The sequence below is a fragment of the Ranitomeya imitator genome, chromosome 8 (genome assembly GCF_032444005.1).
Source record: "Ranitomeya imitator isolate aRanImi1 chromosome 8, aRanImi1.pri, whole genome shotgun sequence".
In the NCBI taxonomy this organism is placed as follows: Eukaryota; Metazoa; Chordata; class Amphibia; order Anura; family Dendrobatidae; genus Ranitomeya; species Ranitomeya imitator.
The window spans coordinates 121,912,990-121,929,248 of NC_091289.1; the positions used below are offsets into that span (position 1 = coordinate 121,912,990).

Here is a 16,259-nt window from a genome sequence, read left to right on the forward strand (position 1 = left end):
GGAACCTGTCACCAGGTTTGGCTGATACGAGTTACGGCCACCGCCTTTCAGGGCTGATATACAGCATGCTATAATGCTGTATATCTGCCCCAAACCTGACCTGTAAGAGGAGAAAAATAAACCTTTATTACACTCACCGGCAGGGCGGTCTGGTCCGAGGGGTGTCGCAGGTCTTGGTCTGGCACCTCCCATCTTCTTACGATCCCCGTCCTCCTGCTTGCTTCATGTGGATCACGCATCCGTGCGTCATCCAGACAGGCTCCCCGGCATCCCGCTCCTGCGCACTTATCTGTCCTGTTGAGGGCAGAGCAAAGTACTGCAGTGCGCAGGCGCCGGGAAAGGTCAGAGAGGCCCAACGCATGGCAGGATTTGGCTCTGCCGTCAATCAGGCAGATAAGTGCGCCTGCGCAGGAGCTGGATGCCGGGGAGCCATGAAGCAAGCAGGAGGGCGGCATCACAAGAAGATGAGAGGCGCCGGTCCTGCGACACCCATCAGACCGGACCGCCCCTGGTGAGTATAATATAACTTATTTTTCTTCTCTAGCAGGTCAGGCTGGGGGTTTATGTACAGCATTATAGCATGCTGTAGATAAGCTCTGAAAGGCGGTGGCCGTAACTCGTATCAGTCAAACCTGGTGACAGGTTCCCTTTAAAAACTGCTGGGGACCGAGCCGCACACAAGACTAGGCGGACATGCGGGTCCCATGGTAGCTTCTCTCGCTCGCTGCCTTAGGCCGGCGTCACACTCAGCGTATAAAAATACGGTCTGTAATTTACGGCCGTAATATGCAGAAAAGTCCCCAAAATAGTGGTCCGTATCTCATCCGTAGGCAGGGTGTGTCAGCGTATTTTGCGCATGGCATCCTCCGTATGGCATCCGTACTGCGCAGGCTTGCAAAACCGACATACGGACATACAATGGATCCATGTTCTCAAAAAAAAATCGTAGATACATATATACTGATTATACTGATTATATTGACGCCTCTCCATTATTAACCTGGCTTAATGTCACCTTACAATAGCAAGGTGGCATTAACCCTTCATTACCCCATATCCCACCGCTACACGGGAGTGGGAAGAGAGTGGCCAAGTGCCAGAATAGGCGCATCTTCCAGATGTGCCTTTTCTGGGGTGGCTGGGGGCAGATGATTTTAGCCAGGGGGGGCAATAACCATGGACCCTCTCCAGGCTATTAATATCTGCCCTCAGTCACTGGCTTTACCATTCTGGCAGAGAAAATTGCGCGAGAGCCCACGCCAATTTTTTCTGCGATTTAACCCTTTAAATTAATAGCTAGAGCGCCCAAATTTTTCACATACACACTACTAACATTAGTAGTGTGGAATATGCAAAATAAAAGGGATATGAGATGGTTTACTGTCTGTAAACCAGGTCTCATATCATGTCGGGTTTAAGGAAGGAGAAAGCAAAAGCCGGTAATTGAATTACCTGCTTTTAAGCTATCTCGCGCTGTATGAAATATTAATATATATACATATATGTGTCTACTGACATTATATATATATATATATATATATATATATATATATATATATATATATATATATATATTTTAATATATTAGATGGTTGCCCGATTCTAACGCATCGGGTATTCTAGAATATGTATATCCACGTAGTATATTTCCCAGCCACATAGTAGATTGCTCAGCCACGTAGTATATTGCCCAGCCACGTAGTATATTGCCCAGTTACATTGTATACAGCAGAGCCACATAGTATATTGCCCAGTGACGTAGTATATTGCCCAGTGACGTAGTATACAGCACAGAGCCACGTAGCATATTGCACAGCTATGTAGTATATTGCCCAGCCACGTACGACACAGGTTAAAAAAATAAAAAATAAACATATACTCACCTTCCGCAGGCGCGTTGTAGCACTGTCGCCTGTGTGGGGTGCAGGCGGCATCTTCCGGTCCCAGGGTGTGCTGATGTCGCGGCCACATGACCGTGTACCGGTCACATGACCGTGACATCACGGCAGGTCCTTTCCGCGCAGGACTTGTGATGACGTCGCGGTCACATGACCATGACGTCATGGCAGGTCCTTCTGCCAGCCCATCCGTGCGACCGGAACGTGCCGATTGCATCGCAAGGAGTGGGAAAGGCGGCGTAGGTGAGTATATAATCATTTTTTATTTTTTTTATTATTTTTAACATTCAATGTTTTTACTATTGGCGCTGCATAGGCTGCGTCAATAGTAAAAAACTTGGTCACACAGGGTTAATAGCAGCGGTAACGGACTGCATTACACCACGGCATAACGCAGTCCGTTACCGCTGCCATTAACCCTGTGTGAGGGCAGACTGGAGGGGTGTATGCGGGCGCCGGGCAGTGAGTGCGGGGAGTAAGGAGCGGCCATTTTCTTCCGGACTGTGCGCGTCGCTGATTGGTCGCGGCAGCCATGACAGGCAGCTGCCGAGACCAATCAGCGAACGAATAACCGTTACAGATAGACAGAAGGACAGACGGAAGTACCCCTTAGACAATTATATAGTAGATATATACCCCTATACTATGTGTAGACATTTATTCTACCTATTCTATTGTAACCTGTCAGTGTGATGTTACTGTACACCGCGCTGAATTGCCGGCTTTTCTAACACCGCTGCGTATTTCTCGCAAGTCGCACGCATGGTCCGTGTGTAATCTGTATTTTTCTGGCCCCCATAGACTTTCATTGGCGTATTTTTTGCGCAATACGGTGACAAACGCAGCATGCTGCGATTTTCTAGGGCCATAGAAGACCGTATAATACGGATCAGTAAAATACGGCTGATAGGAGCAGGGGCATAGAGAAGCATTGTACCGTATGCAATCCGTATTTTCAGCACCTCTCTTACGTCCGTAAAACTCGCTAGTGTGAGGCCGGCCTTAAGGTACCTTCACACATAACGATATCGTTAACGATATCGTTGCTTTTGGTGACGTTGCAACGATATCGTTAAGGAAATCGCTATGTGTGACAGCGACCAACGATCAGGCCCCTGCTGGGAGATCGTTGGTCGCTGAGGAAAGTCCAGAACTTTATTTCGTCGCTGGACTCCCTGCTGACATCGCTGGATCAGCGTGTGTGACACCGATCCAGCGATGTCTTCACTGGTAACCAGGGTAAACATCGGATAACTAAGCGCAGGGCCGCGCTTAGTAACCCGATGTTTACCCTGGTTACCAGCGTAAAAGTAAAAAAAAACAAACACTACATACTTACCTACCGCTGTCTGTCCCCCGGCGCTGTGCTCTGCACTCCTCCTGTACTGGCTGTGAGCGTCGGTCAGCCGGAAAGCAGAGCGGTGACGTCACCGCTGTGTGACAGCTCTCCAGCGACCAAACAGTGACGCTGCAGCGATCCGGATCGTTGTCGGTATCGCTGCAGCGTCGCTTAATGTGAAGGGGCCTTTAGAGTGACAGGTCTCTCCTTGCATGTATAGGGAGGGTCCTGAGAGTCACTGGCAGCGGGCGGACAGAAGCCGCCGGGGATCCGCCTCTACGACCAGTCACCATTGTGGCTCGGCCCTGCTGCAGCACTTCAGAGTCAATTATAGCTGGCAGACATCATACAGCCATTGCCAGATACAGGCTGCCCATTGATAAATCAGCATGTAATCGGATGTCAGGTTCACCTGTAGGCTGCGTGCCCACGATCAGCTGTGATCTACAATACAAGTGGACAGGATTTATAGAAACCCCATGCCCACTGTGCTTGTATTTATACTCACCTGCGGTGCGGAGTTACGATCCGCAGAATGTTAATTTCGGCAGTCTCCTCTGCATAGTTTCCTCCATAGCCATTCATGAGAATATGTGAATTTACCTGTGATTAGAGCGCAGCGTTTTGGAGACAGCAAAAATCACTGCATCCAAAACCCTGCTATCCCTGATGGCGGGCACATAGCCTTACAGTGGAGGAGTGAAGAACAGATGAAACACGGATGGACTACTGAAGTATAAAGTCTGTCGTCTCTGTGTGGGTCTATGTGGATCCTCAGGCTCAGATTCTCAAAACGGATGAGAATAGGGCCAGCTCCGAATCTCACAGACCAGAGACATGGACCCGTTTTTAAAACAGATGTGTGAATGGATCAATGAAACTCCATAGGCCTGTTTGCTGTCCAAGGAAAAAAACGGAATTAGTGATGAATGTACCTTTAATCTCTAACAATCCATGTGAATGATACCGGGTTTTATGATGATTGGGGGGAAGGGTAATGTTGCAACCATTACAGAAGACCCTCTCCTGAATCTACTTGTGTGTTTTCTTCAATAGCAGCAGCGAGCACCAACACAACCCCCATAAGAATTAAGGTACCTTCACACATAATGATTTCGTTAATGATATCGTTGCTTTTTGTGATGTAGCAACGATATCGTTAACGCAGGGCCGCACTTAGTACTGTTTTTTTTTTTTACTTTTACAATGGTAACCAGGGTAAATATCGGGTTACTAAGCGCGGCCCTGCGCTTAGTAACCCGATGTTTACCCTTGTTACCCGGGGACTTCGGCATCGTTGAAGACAGTTTCAACGATGCCGAAGTCTTTCCCCGGATCGTTGGTCGCTGGAGAGCTGTCTGTGTGACAGCTCCCCAGCGACCACACAACGACTTACCAACGATCACGGCCAGGTCGTATCACTGGTCGTGATCGTTGGTAAGTCGTTTAGTGTAACGGTACCTTTAGGATTGGAAGACTGAGATTTCCTTCCGCATCCTCCATGGACACTGAGGGTATGTTCACACTATGCGGTTTTTACTGCGGAACCGCGGCGATTTTGCCGCTGCGGGTCCGCAGCTGTTTTCCATGCAGGGTACAGTACAATGTTACCCTATGGAAAACAAAAACCGCAGTGCACATGATGCGGAAAAACCCGAAAAAAAACCGCGCTGAATTGCTGCGGAAAAAAAGAAGGACCATGTCACTTCTTTGTGCAGAATCGCAGCGATTCTGCACCCATAGAAATGCACTGATCCACTTACTTCCCGCATGGGGCTGTGCACACCATGCGGGAAGTAATGCGGATAATGTGCGGGTTATACCCGGGGTGGAGGAGAGGAGACTCTCCTCCAGGCCCCGGGAACCATATTTGTGGTAAAAAAAGAATTAAAATAAAAAATAATGTTATACTCAACTCTGAAGTCTCAGCGCTGCACGCGGCCATAAGGTCTCAGGTTTGCTATGCGACCAGGACCTTCGGTGACGTCGCGGTCACATGACCGTGACGTCACCGAAGGTCCTGGTCGCACAGCATCTTTGGAACCGGACTGCCGCCTGCAGCGCCGAGGAGATCGGGACATCAGAGGGTGAGTATACCATGATTTTATTATTTTTAACATTACTATTGATGCTGCATATTGCTGCATATGCAGCATCAATAGTAGGGGTAAAATCCCGCAGCGGAACCCGCAGGACAAACCGCGATAAATCTGCAGGGATAACCGCAGCGGGTTTGCCCTGCAGATTTATCAAATCCGCTGCGGGAGAACCCGCAGGACAGAAGGCAACGTGTGAATGTGGCCTTATTCTGGATTTATGAACTCAGAATCTATAATCCTATTAATACCTGTAACCTGAACATGTGGCACTGAATAAATGAATACATTCCTGAATAGGGTCTTGTTCATTCCCAGATCACCCAGGAGAACTCCAGGAATATGGGGTTCCCACATCACTACCAAGGGTTTATTCAATGGCAGGGACATCTCAGCAGCATATCTAGGGGGGTGGGGAGGGCAGCCGGGGTATGTGCCCCGGGCACAGCCGGCAGGGGGGCGTAGTCGGGCTGCCTAATTAAATGTGTGTGGGGAGATTTGGACTGGGGATGGGCGGGATTTAAAGAGCCTCTGTCACCCCCTCCAGCCGTTATAAACTAAAAGAGCCACCTTGTGCAGCAGTAATGCTGCATTCTAACAAGGTGGCTCTTTTAGTTTTTGGTGCATTTATTCCCAAAATAAAGTGTTTTATAACTTCTCCAAAATACCTGTCTTTAGCCAGGGAGCCAGGTCCTCACCCCCCTGCTTGAAACGCCACACTGCCGTCACACAAATCTTCAGGGGCGCCGCCCCCTCCGCGCTGTTTTCCCATGAAATCCGGCACCTGCGCTGTTTAGTACTGGCTGGTGCAGGTGCAGTGAGCTCTGGCCGTCTGACGTCACATCCAGTCTTGCAGACTGCGCCTGCACCAGCCAGTACTAAACAGCGCAGGCGCCGGATTTCATGGGAAAACAGCGCGGAGGGGAAGATTTGAGTGACGGCAGTGTGGCGTTTCCCGCAGGGGGGGGGGTTAAGACCTGCCTCCCTGTCTAAAGAAAGGTATTTTGAAGAAGTTATAAAACGCTATATTTTGGGAATAAATGCACCAAAAACTAAAAGAGCCACCTTGGTAGAATGCAGCATTACTGCTGCACAAGGTGGCTCTTTTAGTTTATAACGGCTGGAGGGGGTGACAGAGGCCCGTGTGTGTGTGTGTGTGTGTGTGTTTTGGGGGTTATTTTATGTGTGTGGAGAGATTTGGAATGGGGATGGAGGATTAAAATGTGTGGGGACAGAAAATGAGACGCAAAGGGGGAGATGCAGAGCATCTATGAGGAAATGGTATGGGGAATGGGATCATGGACGAGAAAACAGTGTGGGGGATGGGTGCAGACAGTATGATGAGTGGGGGGATGGGTGCAGACAGTATGGGGAGCGAACGGGGGGAATGTATTGGACACAGTATGAGTAGTGATGGGAAAATGTATGTGGACACAGTATAGGGAGTGATGGTGATGGGATGTGTGCAGACAGTATGAGGAGTCAGGAGTATATGAGAGTAGGCAGTATAGAGAGTGAGGAGGTAAATATATGAGACAGTATGGTGAACAGGGGGGATATGAGAGGAGACAGTATGAGGAGGGAGGGGAATAGTGTGAGGAGACAATATGGGGGGGTGAGTGGGTGGGCACAGAACAGAGACTGAGTAGCTTGAAGGGACAGTGTAAGTGTACAGGCAGGAGGGGACAGTATACTAAGGAAAGGGAGTGTGATGAGAGGGTACAGTATAGAGACTGGGCCCTATAGGGGGGACGCAGTGTGAGAGGACAGTGTGAAGAGGGGGCCGGTATGGAAAGGAGGTCAGTGTGAAGAGCATGTACCATAAGAGGGACAAAGTGGGGTCATATTTTGTGCAGACAAAGTGGAGGGGCAATTATTTATTCAGGGGCTAAGCGTAGGGTAGATATTTTTATTCAGGAGCATTAACACAACACTGGTATCTTTAAAGGTAACATGTGGAGATTTGCTGCGGAAGACTGGAGAAGATGGAAGTCTGCAGAGACGGCTGTGGAGGAATAAACTCATCATGGGATCTGGACAAGATGAAGACAAGAAGGAGAACGACTCCAGAGATGACGTTATTTATAAGGTACCTGGATGTAACTATTTGTGATTAGCGAGTATACTCGTTGCTTGAGTGTCCTCCGAGTATTTGTTAGTGTTCGGAGATTTTGTTTTCATCACCTCAGCTGAATGATTTACAGCTACTAGCCAGGCTCAGTACATGCGGTGGTTGTCTGGTTGCTAGGGAATCCCCACATGTACTCAGCCTGGCTAGTAGCTGTAAATCATTCAGCTGCAGTGATGAAAACTTAATCTCCGAACACTAACAAATACTCGGGAGGACATCCGTGCAACGAGTATATTCGCTCATCACTATTTGTGATACTGAGTAATTCTCATGTTTTTATTTATGTTAGGAGCATTAAAAGGGATGTCCAGGTTTGTAATGAGTCTGCAGCCATTCTATGTGACTGCAGACTTCCAAATTCTCACAGTGCGCCCTGCACGCTATCAGGATTCTCTCGTGCTGGTGATTTACATACATGCGGTCACGTGCCGACTAGACATATGTGGCCTCACTCAATGAAAATGAACTGAGCGAGGTCGGGTACGTCTAGTCGGAATGTGGCCAGAAGTATACAAATCACATACTTGAGCTGACATGATCGTCCACTCTTGCCACCGGCAAGGGAGAATCCTAAAAGTGTGCAGTGCATTAGTTGTGAGAATTCAGAAGTTGCGATGTCAGGATTCAGCTCTGCAGGTTCCAGTAGTCGTCACATGGACACTTCACTCATATGCGACTTTCATACTTGTGGTCCTGTGACAACGAGATTCTCTTCCCGCTTCTTTCATTTTGTCACTGAACAGTGAGAGCATTAGGGAGAGCGGCTCGTCGGTACATGACCAAGTGTGCAGATCGCATATGTACTTGGAGAAGTGGGCGCCAAACTGAATTCTTGCTCCGGGTGCCAGAGAACCTAGATACACCTCTGGGCACACCTCAGCAGCATCACGCACCTTCAAAAGGTGGCCTGCCGTCTGCTGGACTCCACAATAACCATTTCCCCTGGGGCTGACCTACATAAACACTCCTGTGATGGCTTACCTATCTACTGAGGACACTCCAGGAATGTCTGCCATGCTGCATGTCAGACTATGGGAAACCATGACTGCAGAGTAGGAACACCAGAACATGTGCAATGCTGTACGTAGCGGGAGTAAGGTGCAATAGACCTTCACGGTCAGCCTGTATGATATTGTCACAGCCTACAGCATTTATAGCCAGGGCACAGTGCAACAGTGACTGGCACATCATCAATGGGGTTATCTAAGTGCACAATTTAGTGGGTCCCACTGGTCAGGATCCGAACGCTGAGCCTCTCCCATCCCTCGATAATAGGGGTGCTGGCATTAGGCAAGAAGAATAACCCTTTGGAAGTGAATGAAAATCTGGGATAAATGGGATTTTAACTGGAGTTAATCTGGGTTCTACCAACCAATGGGGTCTAGCCATTTAGGCACCATTGAAGGCCTAGGTGGGGACCCTTGCATCCACCAATGCAACCTTGTAACAAATAAGACTCTGATTTTGGAAAGGTCCCATTAGTTCATTTAGGAACCCACAGTCATGCATTACTTTTCTGGATACCAAAATCTTACCTGCACCGAAGGCTTTGGCAACTAACCATGCCAAATTACTAGCCGCTTTGGCCCTGTTGAAGTCGTAATGATCAAATGGTTTGATGGCTGGAACAATGAAGGTCTTCTTCACCTCCTGTCCACTTTCGGCTGTATCCACCATGGTTGAGATCTGTCGGCCTTGCAACTTACATGATTTGAAGCCTAAATCCAGTCAATATAAGGTATTAAGCGTGAGAACAACCCGAAGACGCAGAGCAATGTCGCACCATTACCATGATATGTAGAGATAAGAACCTTCCTGATCCAATGAGGTCCAGACACCGGACAGATCACAGGTAAAATCTCACGATCCTCATAAATAATAGCAGCAGGCCGGGATCCTAGGACGCTGTACACAGATCTCATTTAGTGTGGCTAGACTTTAGTATTTACAAGGTGATGAGGACTAGATATAGGTTGATTGTAGAGATCCACTCTATTCCTGGCGATCGTCCACTAGGGATCTTGTAGGATCCTCTTTCTCCAACCATCAGTAAGATGTCACGATGACAGGAGGCCTCACAGTCTGCTGATGATTATGATCCAATCTGTGATAGTCCAAGTGGCTGTGTACTAGAGGTGGTGATCCTGTGGGTCAGGTGATGATCTTGTGTACTAGACGTGGTGATCCTGTGGGTCAGGTGATGATCTTGTGTACTAGACGTGGTGATCCTGTGGGTCAGGTGATGATCTTGTGTACTAGAGGTGGTGATCCTGTGGGCCAGGGGTTCCTGTGTACTAAAGGTGGTGATCCTGTGGGCCAGGTGATGATCTTGTGTACTAGAGGTGGTGATCCTGTGGGGAGGGGGTTCCTGTGAATTAGAGGTGGTGATCCTGTGGGCCAGGTGATGATCTTGTGTACTAGACGTGGTGATCCTGTGGGTCAGGTGATGATCTTGTGTACTAAAGGTGGTGATCTTGTGGGTGGTGATCCTGTGGACCAGGGGTTCCTGTGTACTAGACGTGATCCTGTGAGCTAGGTGATGATCCTGTGGGTCAAGTGATCCTGTGCACTGGAGGTGGAGATCCTGAGGATCAGTTGCTCCCTACACTGGAGTTAATGATCCTGCGGGTCAGGTGATCCTGTGGATCAGGTGCTCCCTGCTGTAGTGATCCTGTTGGCTGCAGATCCCAGCGGTACACTGACTGATGGCTCATACGTGACGAGGAGACCCATCCCATTCATTGAGCACATTCCCGGCTGACAGCTGCCATCTTCTCCGCTCTGTAGTAGAACCGGCTCCGTTATTTCCCCAGTGACCCGGATCCGATCATGTCTGCAGATATAATGACGTCCAGGCCCGGGCAGGGTTGCAATTAATTACTCTTCAGCCTGTCTCCGCATCCTCCTCCTGCCCGTTTATCCCCAGTCTCCAGCCCCTCCACCCTCTTCCCAGTCTCCCTCCCCCGTTTCCTTTCCTCCCCGCCCGCCGCCGATGCGGGTTTTCCTGCCGCACTGGATAGGGAGACACTGCCGTCAGAAGGGCGCATGCGCTTCGGCTGCAGGAGGCGGGAAGTACGCAGGCGCAGCTGGAGAGCAGAGCAGCGTAGTGTACGCGTGCGCAGTGAGGTGTCCGGTCCAACGACGAGCTCAGTGGTGGGTGACATGGCTGCCGGCTGGCGTGCCTTGCAACAGTGCTGCTGTTTTTTTGCTCTACATTCCACCAATGATGTCATTGAAGGGAGGAGATAGGAGAAGTGTGTTCCTGCACACCACTGTATAGAAATATATCGCTGTACAGCTCACCCACGTGTTGTGGGATTTCCCTTTTAGGGGGGTCTTCACCCTCTCACCAGTGTTGTTCTGTGACCCCTGGCACCGGTGTGGGACTCCTGTAAACATCTATTTTTCCCTGCACCCCCAGCAGTGGTGCAGCACAGTGATCTGGGGGTCTCCGGGACTAGCCCAAGCCCCAGTCACAAGGCTGCTGGCATCATGGCTGCGCCATCACCTGACCACCACCCTGGGAAGACTGACACCGCTACATCAGGTGGCCGCTGTCCCCCCTCGTGTAGACACCATCCATGCAACCAAATGGAGAAGGGTGGAATTATAAAAAGAAAAGACACTTAATTTGTTTTTGCCTTTTTTATTAGATTTTTCATTTTACCCTAAAGCTAAGTTTCCACAATGAGTTTTTGGCACAATCTGACCTGCGGTGCGGGCGAATATAAGATCCACAACACATGAGTTTCTCTGGCAGACACGCTGACTTTTAGTGGCTTATTTCCCCATAGAATCGCTAGGTGTGAAAAAAACACAAGTAATCTGCACATCTGTATCAGTAAAGCTAAATACCAGGAAGCAAAAAACAAAGCAATTTTATTTAAAACATGACTCCAATAAAGGAGACAAAAAACAATGGAAAAAATACAGGTCCCCTAATTTACCTAATAGCTGCAGATAATCTGCCATATCAGACACTGACAATGGGAACGTAGCTCTAGGCCAAGTGCACTCCGCCAGTATTTTACTTCAGTATTTGCCAAAACCAAGAGAGGAACAATCAGAGGAAACCCGTCACCACTTCTGTATATTTTTTACCTACTCGCCAAATTCTCAATGTGTGCACGTGGCCTTTAAAAAAGGAGAAAAAAAAACGGCATGCAAGCGTCAGATGACATTTTCATGTATACATCGTGTCTTCATACTAGTCTAAGGCTATGTGCACACGTCAGGATTTCTTGCAGAAATTTCCTGAACAAAACTGGACATTTTATGCAAGAAATCCGCATGCGTTTTTTTTGCAGATTTTTTGCGTTTTTTTTTCCGGAGGTTCCCAATGCAATAATATAGTGGGAAATCTGCAAAAAATCTACAAAATTAATGAACATGCTGCGTTTTTTTACCGCAATGTGTTTTTTTCTTGGAAAAAAACGCAACATATGCACAAGAATTGCAGAATGCATTATAAATGATGGGATGCTTATGTATGCGTTTTTTAAGCGTTTTTATAGAGAAAAACGTGAAAAAAACGCAAAAAATCCTGAACGTGTGCACACATCCTAAAAGTACGACAGTAGCCAGGCTAGCACAGGATACCCATTTTGAAATACAATACTGTGCAATAGTTGTAGGCAGGTGTGGAAAAAATGCTGCAAAGAAAGAATGCTTTACAAGATAAAAGCGTTAATAGTTTTTTGTTTTCAATTTACAAAATGTAAAGAGAATGAACAAAGGAAAAGTTAAATCACACAGTTATAGAGTTTGTGTATTGTATTTTTTTCTCTAAAATGCAGCATTTGAGAGCCGCACATACCTGGCTGAGATCATACAGATGGCATCCGACATACAGCTCTGGCAAAAATTAAGAGACCGCTGCACAATTTTCAGTTTGTCTGATTTTTCTCTTTATAGGTATATTTTTGAGTAAAATGTAAATTGTTCTTTTAGTCTACAAACTTCTGACAATGCCTCCGAATTTCCAAGCAATAAATTCTTTTTTTTCTGAAAAATCAAAATAAAACCCCCAGTGCTTTCAGACCTCAAATAATGCAAATAAAACAAGTTCATAATCATTTAGAAACAACAATACTAATGTTTTAACTCAGGAAGAGTTCAGAAATCAATATTTTGTGGAATAACCATGATTTTTAATCAAAGCTTTCATGCGTCTTGGCATGCTTTTCACCAGTCTTTCACACTGCTTCTGGCGCAAAAATTTAAGCAGTTCTCCTTTGATGTCTGGTGAGTATCCAACATCCTCTTGATTACATTCCAGAGGTTTTAAATGGGGTTCAGATTTGGAGATTGGGCTGCCCATGACAGAGTTTTGATGTGGTGGTCTCTTAATATTTTGCCAGAGCTGTATGCTGCCCACCGATTATGCTGGATATATCCCCTGTCAGTTTCACTGTACACTCATGTAATAGTATTATTATTATTTATTGTTATAGCGCCATTTATTCCATGGCGCTTTACATGTGAGGAGGGGTATACATAATAAAAACAAGTACAATAATCTTAAACAATACAAGTCATAACTGGTACAGGAGGAGAGAGGACCCTGCTCGCGAGGGCTCACAATCTACAAGGGATGGGTGAGAATACAGTAGGTGAGGGTAGAGATGGTCATGCAGCGGTTTGGTCGATCGGTGGTTACTGCAGGTTGAAGGCTTGTCGGAAGAGGTGGGTCTTCAGGTTCTTTTTGAAGGTTTCGATGGTAGGCGAGAGTCTGATGTGTTGTGGTAGAGGGTCCCAGAGTAGGGGTGATATGCGGGAGAAATCTTGTATACGATTGTGGGAAGAGGAGATAAGAGGGGAGTAGAGTAGGAGATCTTGTGAGGATCAGAGGTTGCGGGTAGGTAAGTACCGGGAGACGAGGTCACAGATGTATGGAGGAGACAGGTTGTGGATGGCTTTGTATGTCATGGTTAGGGTTTTGTAGTGGAGCCTCTGGGCAATGGGGAGCCAGTGAAGGGATTGACAGAGGGGAGAGGCTGGGGAATAGCGGGGGGACAGGTGGATTAGTCGGGCAGCAGAGTTTAGAATAGATTGGAGGGGTGCGAGAGTGTTAGAGGGGAGGCCACAGAGCAGGAGGTTGCAGTAGTCAAGGCGAGAGATGAGGGCATGGACTAGGGTTTTTGCAGATTCATGGTTGAGGAATGAACGGATTCGTGAAATATTTTTGAGTACACAGATGCCATCATTTCCGAATAACCCAATATACAATTTCACTGTTCTGTTAGGATTTTTGTGACATTTTCTGAGTTGCATTTTACACCAAAGTAATGATGCGTAATCACCTTACAACACAGCAAAGGGATCACATTGTTGAAAGATATCAGTCAGTAGAAAAATTCCAAGGCATTAGATAGACCATGGAGCACTGTGAAGACATCAATAAGTGCACAACAGTGACGTTACCTAGAACTAGACGTCCCTGAAAACATACATTTTTAAGCTGAAGCACTGTAGAGTGGCATGGCATTACAGGCATCAAGCACAAGAAGCCTTCTGGCCATGCTGCTTTCTCAGGGATTTCCTCTACTTTCAGGACGTGTTAAATGTTCTGAATTTAGGGTTCTAAATGTTGACTAGTATGATGCTATGTGATTATAGAAAAAAGTGAAAAATAAGGGTGTTGTCGGGCCATGGATACGTTTTAGCTCTGGACATTAGGGCTTTTTTTTTTTTTTTACACTTTTTTGGACTGTAGATACATGTGCATGAAGCAAACTTTTAAATCTGCAGAATATTTTATTAAAAGATAATATCCTATTTGTTTAGCTGACAATAGGTCAGCGTTTCATCAGTACTGAAAATGAACCACCTGCTGCAGGGGCAGACAGTGACAGTGAAGGGGCATTGTGCAGGACTTATGTCTGGGCCTCCTATATCAGGCCTCATCAGTACATACACTTGCGCACTTCAATGCATATTCTCGTTAGGCAGATATACATTGGGGATAATAAGTATTTCATACACTGCCGATTTTGCTAATTTTCCCACCTACAAAGAATGGGGAGGTCTGTAATTTTTATTGTAAGTACATGTCAACTGTGAGAGACAGAATTTAAAAAAAAAAACAGAAAATCACATTGTATGATTTTTAAACAAATAAATTGCATTTTGTTACATGAAATAAGTATTTCATCATCTCTCAGCCAGCAAGAATTCTGTCTCTCACATACCAGTTAGTTTTTCTTTAAGAAGCCCTCCTACTCATTACCTGTATTACTTTCACCTGTTTGAACTTGTTACTTGTATAAAAGACACCTGTCTACACACTCAATCAATCACACTCCAACCTCTCCACTATGGCCAAGACCAAAGAGCTGTCTAAGGATACCAGGGACAAAATTGTAGACCTCCACAAGGCTTGGATGGGCTATAGGACAGTAGGCAAGCAGCTTGGTGAGAAGGCAACAACTGTTGGCACAATTATTAGAAAATGGAAGAAACACAAGATGACTGTCAATCTTCCTCATTCTGGGGTTCCATGCACAATCTTGCTTTGTGGGATAAAGATAATTTTGGGGAAGGTCAGGAATCAGCCCAGAGCTACATGGGATGTCCTGGTCAATGGTTTGAAGAGAGTAGGGACCACAATCTCAAACATTACAGTTGGTAACACACTACGCCGACATGGGTTAAAATTCTGCAGGGCACGCAAGGTTCCTTTGCTCACGCCAGCACATGTCAAGGCCCGTTTGAAGTTCACCAATGACCATCTGGATGATCCAGAGGAGGCATATAATCCAAAGTAGGTCATGTGGTCAGATGAGGCCAAAATAGAACCTTTTGGTATCAACTCCACTCGCCGTGTTTGGAGGAAAAAGGATGTGTACAACCACATGAAAACTGTCCCAACTGTGAAGCATGGTGGGAGACACGTCATACTTGGTGTCTCATGGTGGGAGACAAGTCAAGCTTTTCTGCAAAGGGGGCAGGATGACTGCACCGTATTGAAGAGAGGATGGATGGGGTTATGTATCTTGAGATTTTGGCCAACAACCTCCTTCCCCCAGTAAGAGCATTGATGGTGTGACATAGCTGGGTTAAGCTCTGTTTTTCTATTGTATCAAATACTTATTTCTTGCAATAAAATGCAAATTAATTATGTAAAAATCATACAATGTGATTTTTATGGATTTTTTTAGATTCGATCTCTTACAATTGAAGTGTACCTATGATAAAAATTACCGACCTCTTCATTCTTTGTAGGTGGGAAAACTTGCAAAATCAGCAGTGTATGAAATACTTATTTTCCCAACTGTATATCTGTGTATATATAGTATTTATAATCTGTGCTCAGCATACATGAGGACTCCCCATTTGCAAAATTAAGAATTGAATCAATATCTCACTGTAAACAAGAACAATTTCCAAAAGTTTAACAAGACTGAGTTTCATATGACTTTTTTAACAACAAAACCTACAATGAATAACTATACTAGATTAAAAAAATATATTTTATTACAGCAAAAAACATGAAGGTACAAGATATAGCCAGTGACATTGATGCAATGCATCACATAGTAATATGACAATCCAAATGAGTGCGTCTTAGTAAGGATCGCTGTGCACTATGGGTCTCCATGTAGTTTTAGCAGTATGAATAGGGACCTATTGGAAAATAGTAATACATGAAAAGCAATAGATTGTCATAAATTCATAGTGAGAGTAAAAATATCAAATGTTACCTGAAATGCCGGACACACTTTTCACTGAAAGCTTATTCAATGGGGCGATATTTTTTAATTCATAACATGAAAGTAAGGTTAATAAAATAACTT

At 46.0% G+C, this 16,259-nt stretch overlaps 1 protein-coding gene across 3 annotated transcripts in view; it reads right to left on the bottom strand.

Annotated features, from left to right (window-relative positions):
- Positions 1–10,524, bottom strand: part of CAMSAP2 (calmodulin regulated spectrin associated protein family member 2) — a 140,964-nt gene extending 130,440 nt beyond the window's left edge. Inside the window, exons 1-2 of one of the 3 annotated variants that reach the window (XM_069737329.1) lie at positions 9,276–9,388; positions 9,000–9,182 (exon numbers count right to left, since the gene is read on the bottom strand). In XM_069737329.1, coding sequence (XP_069593430.1) covers positions 9,000–9,141 — 142 coding nt within the window. In that variant the 5' untranslated portion in view covers positions 9,142–9,182; positions 9,276–9,388. Of the gene's footprint in view, positions 1–8,999 lie in introns of all 3 variants that reach the window. The other 2 variants (XM_069737328.1, XM_069737330.1) reach the window with 2 other exon arrangements.
- Positions 10,525–16,259: the final 5,735 nt, after the last annotated feature.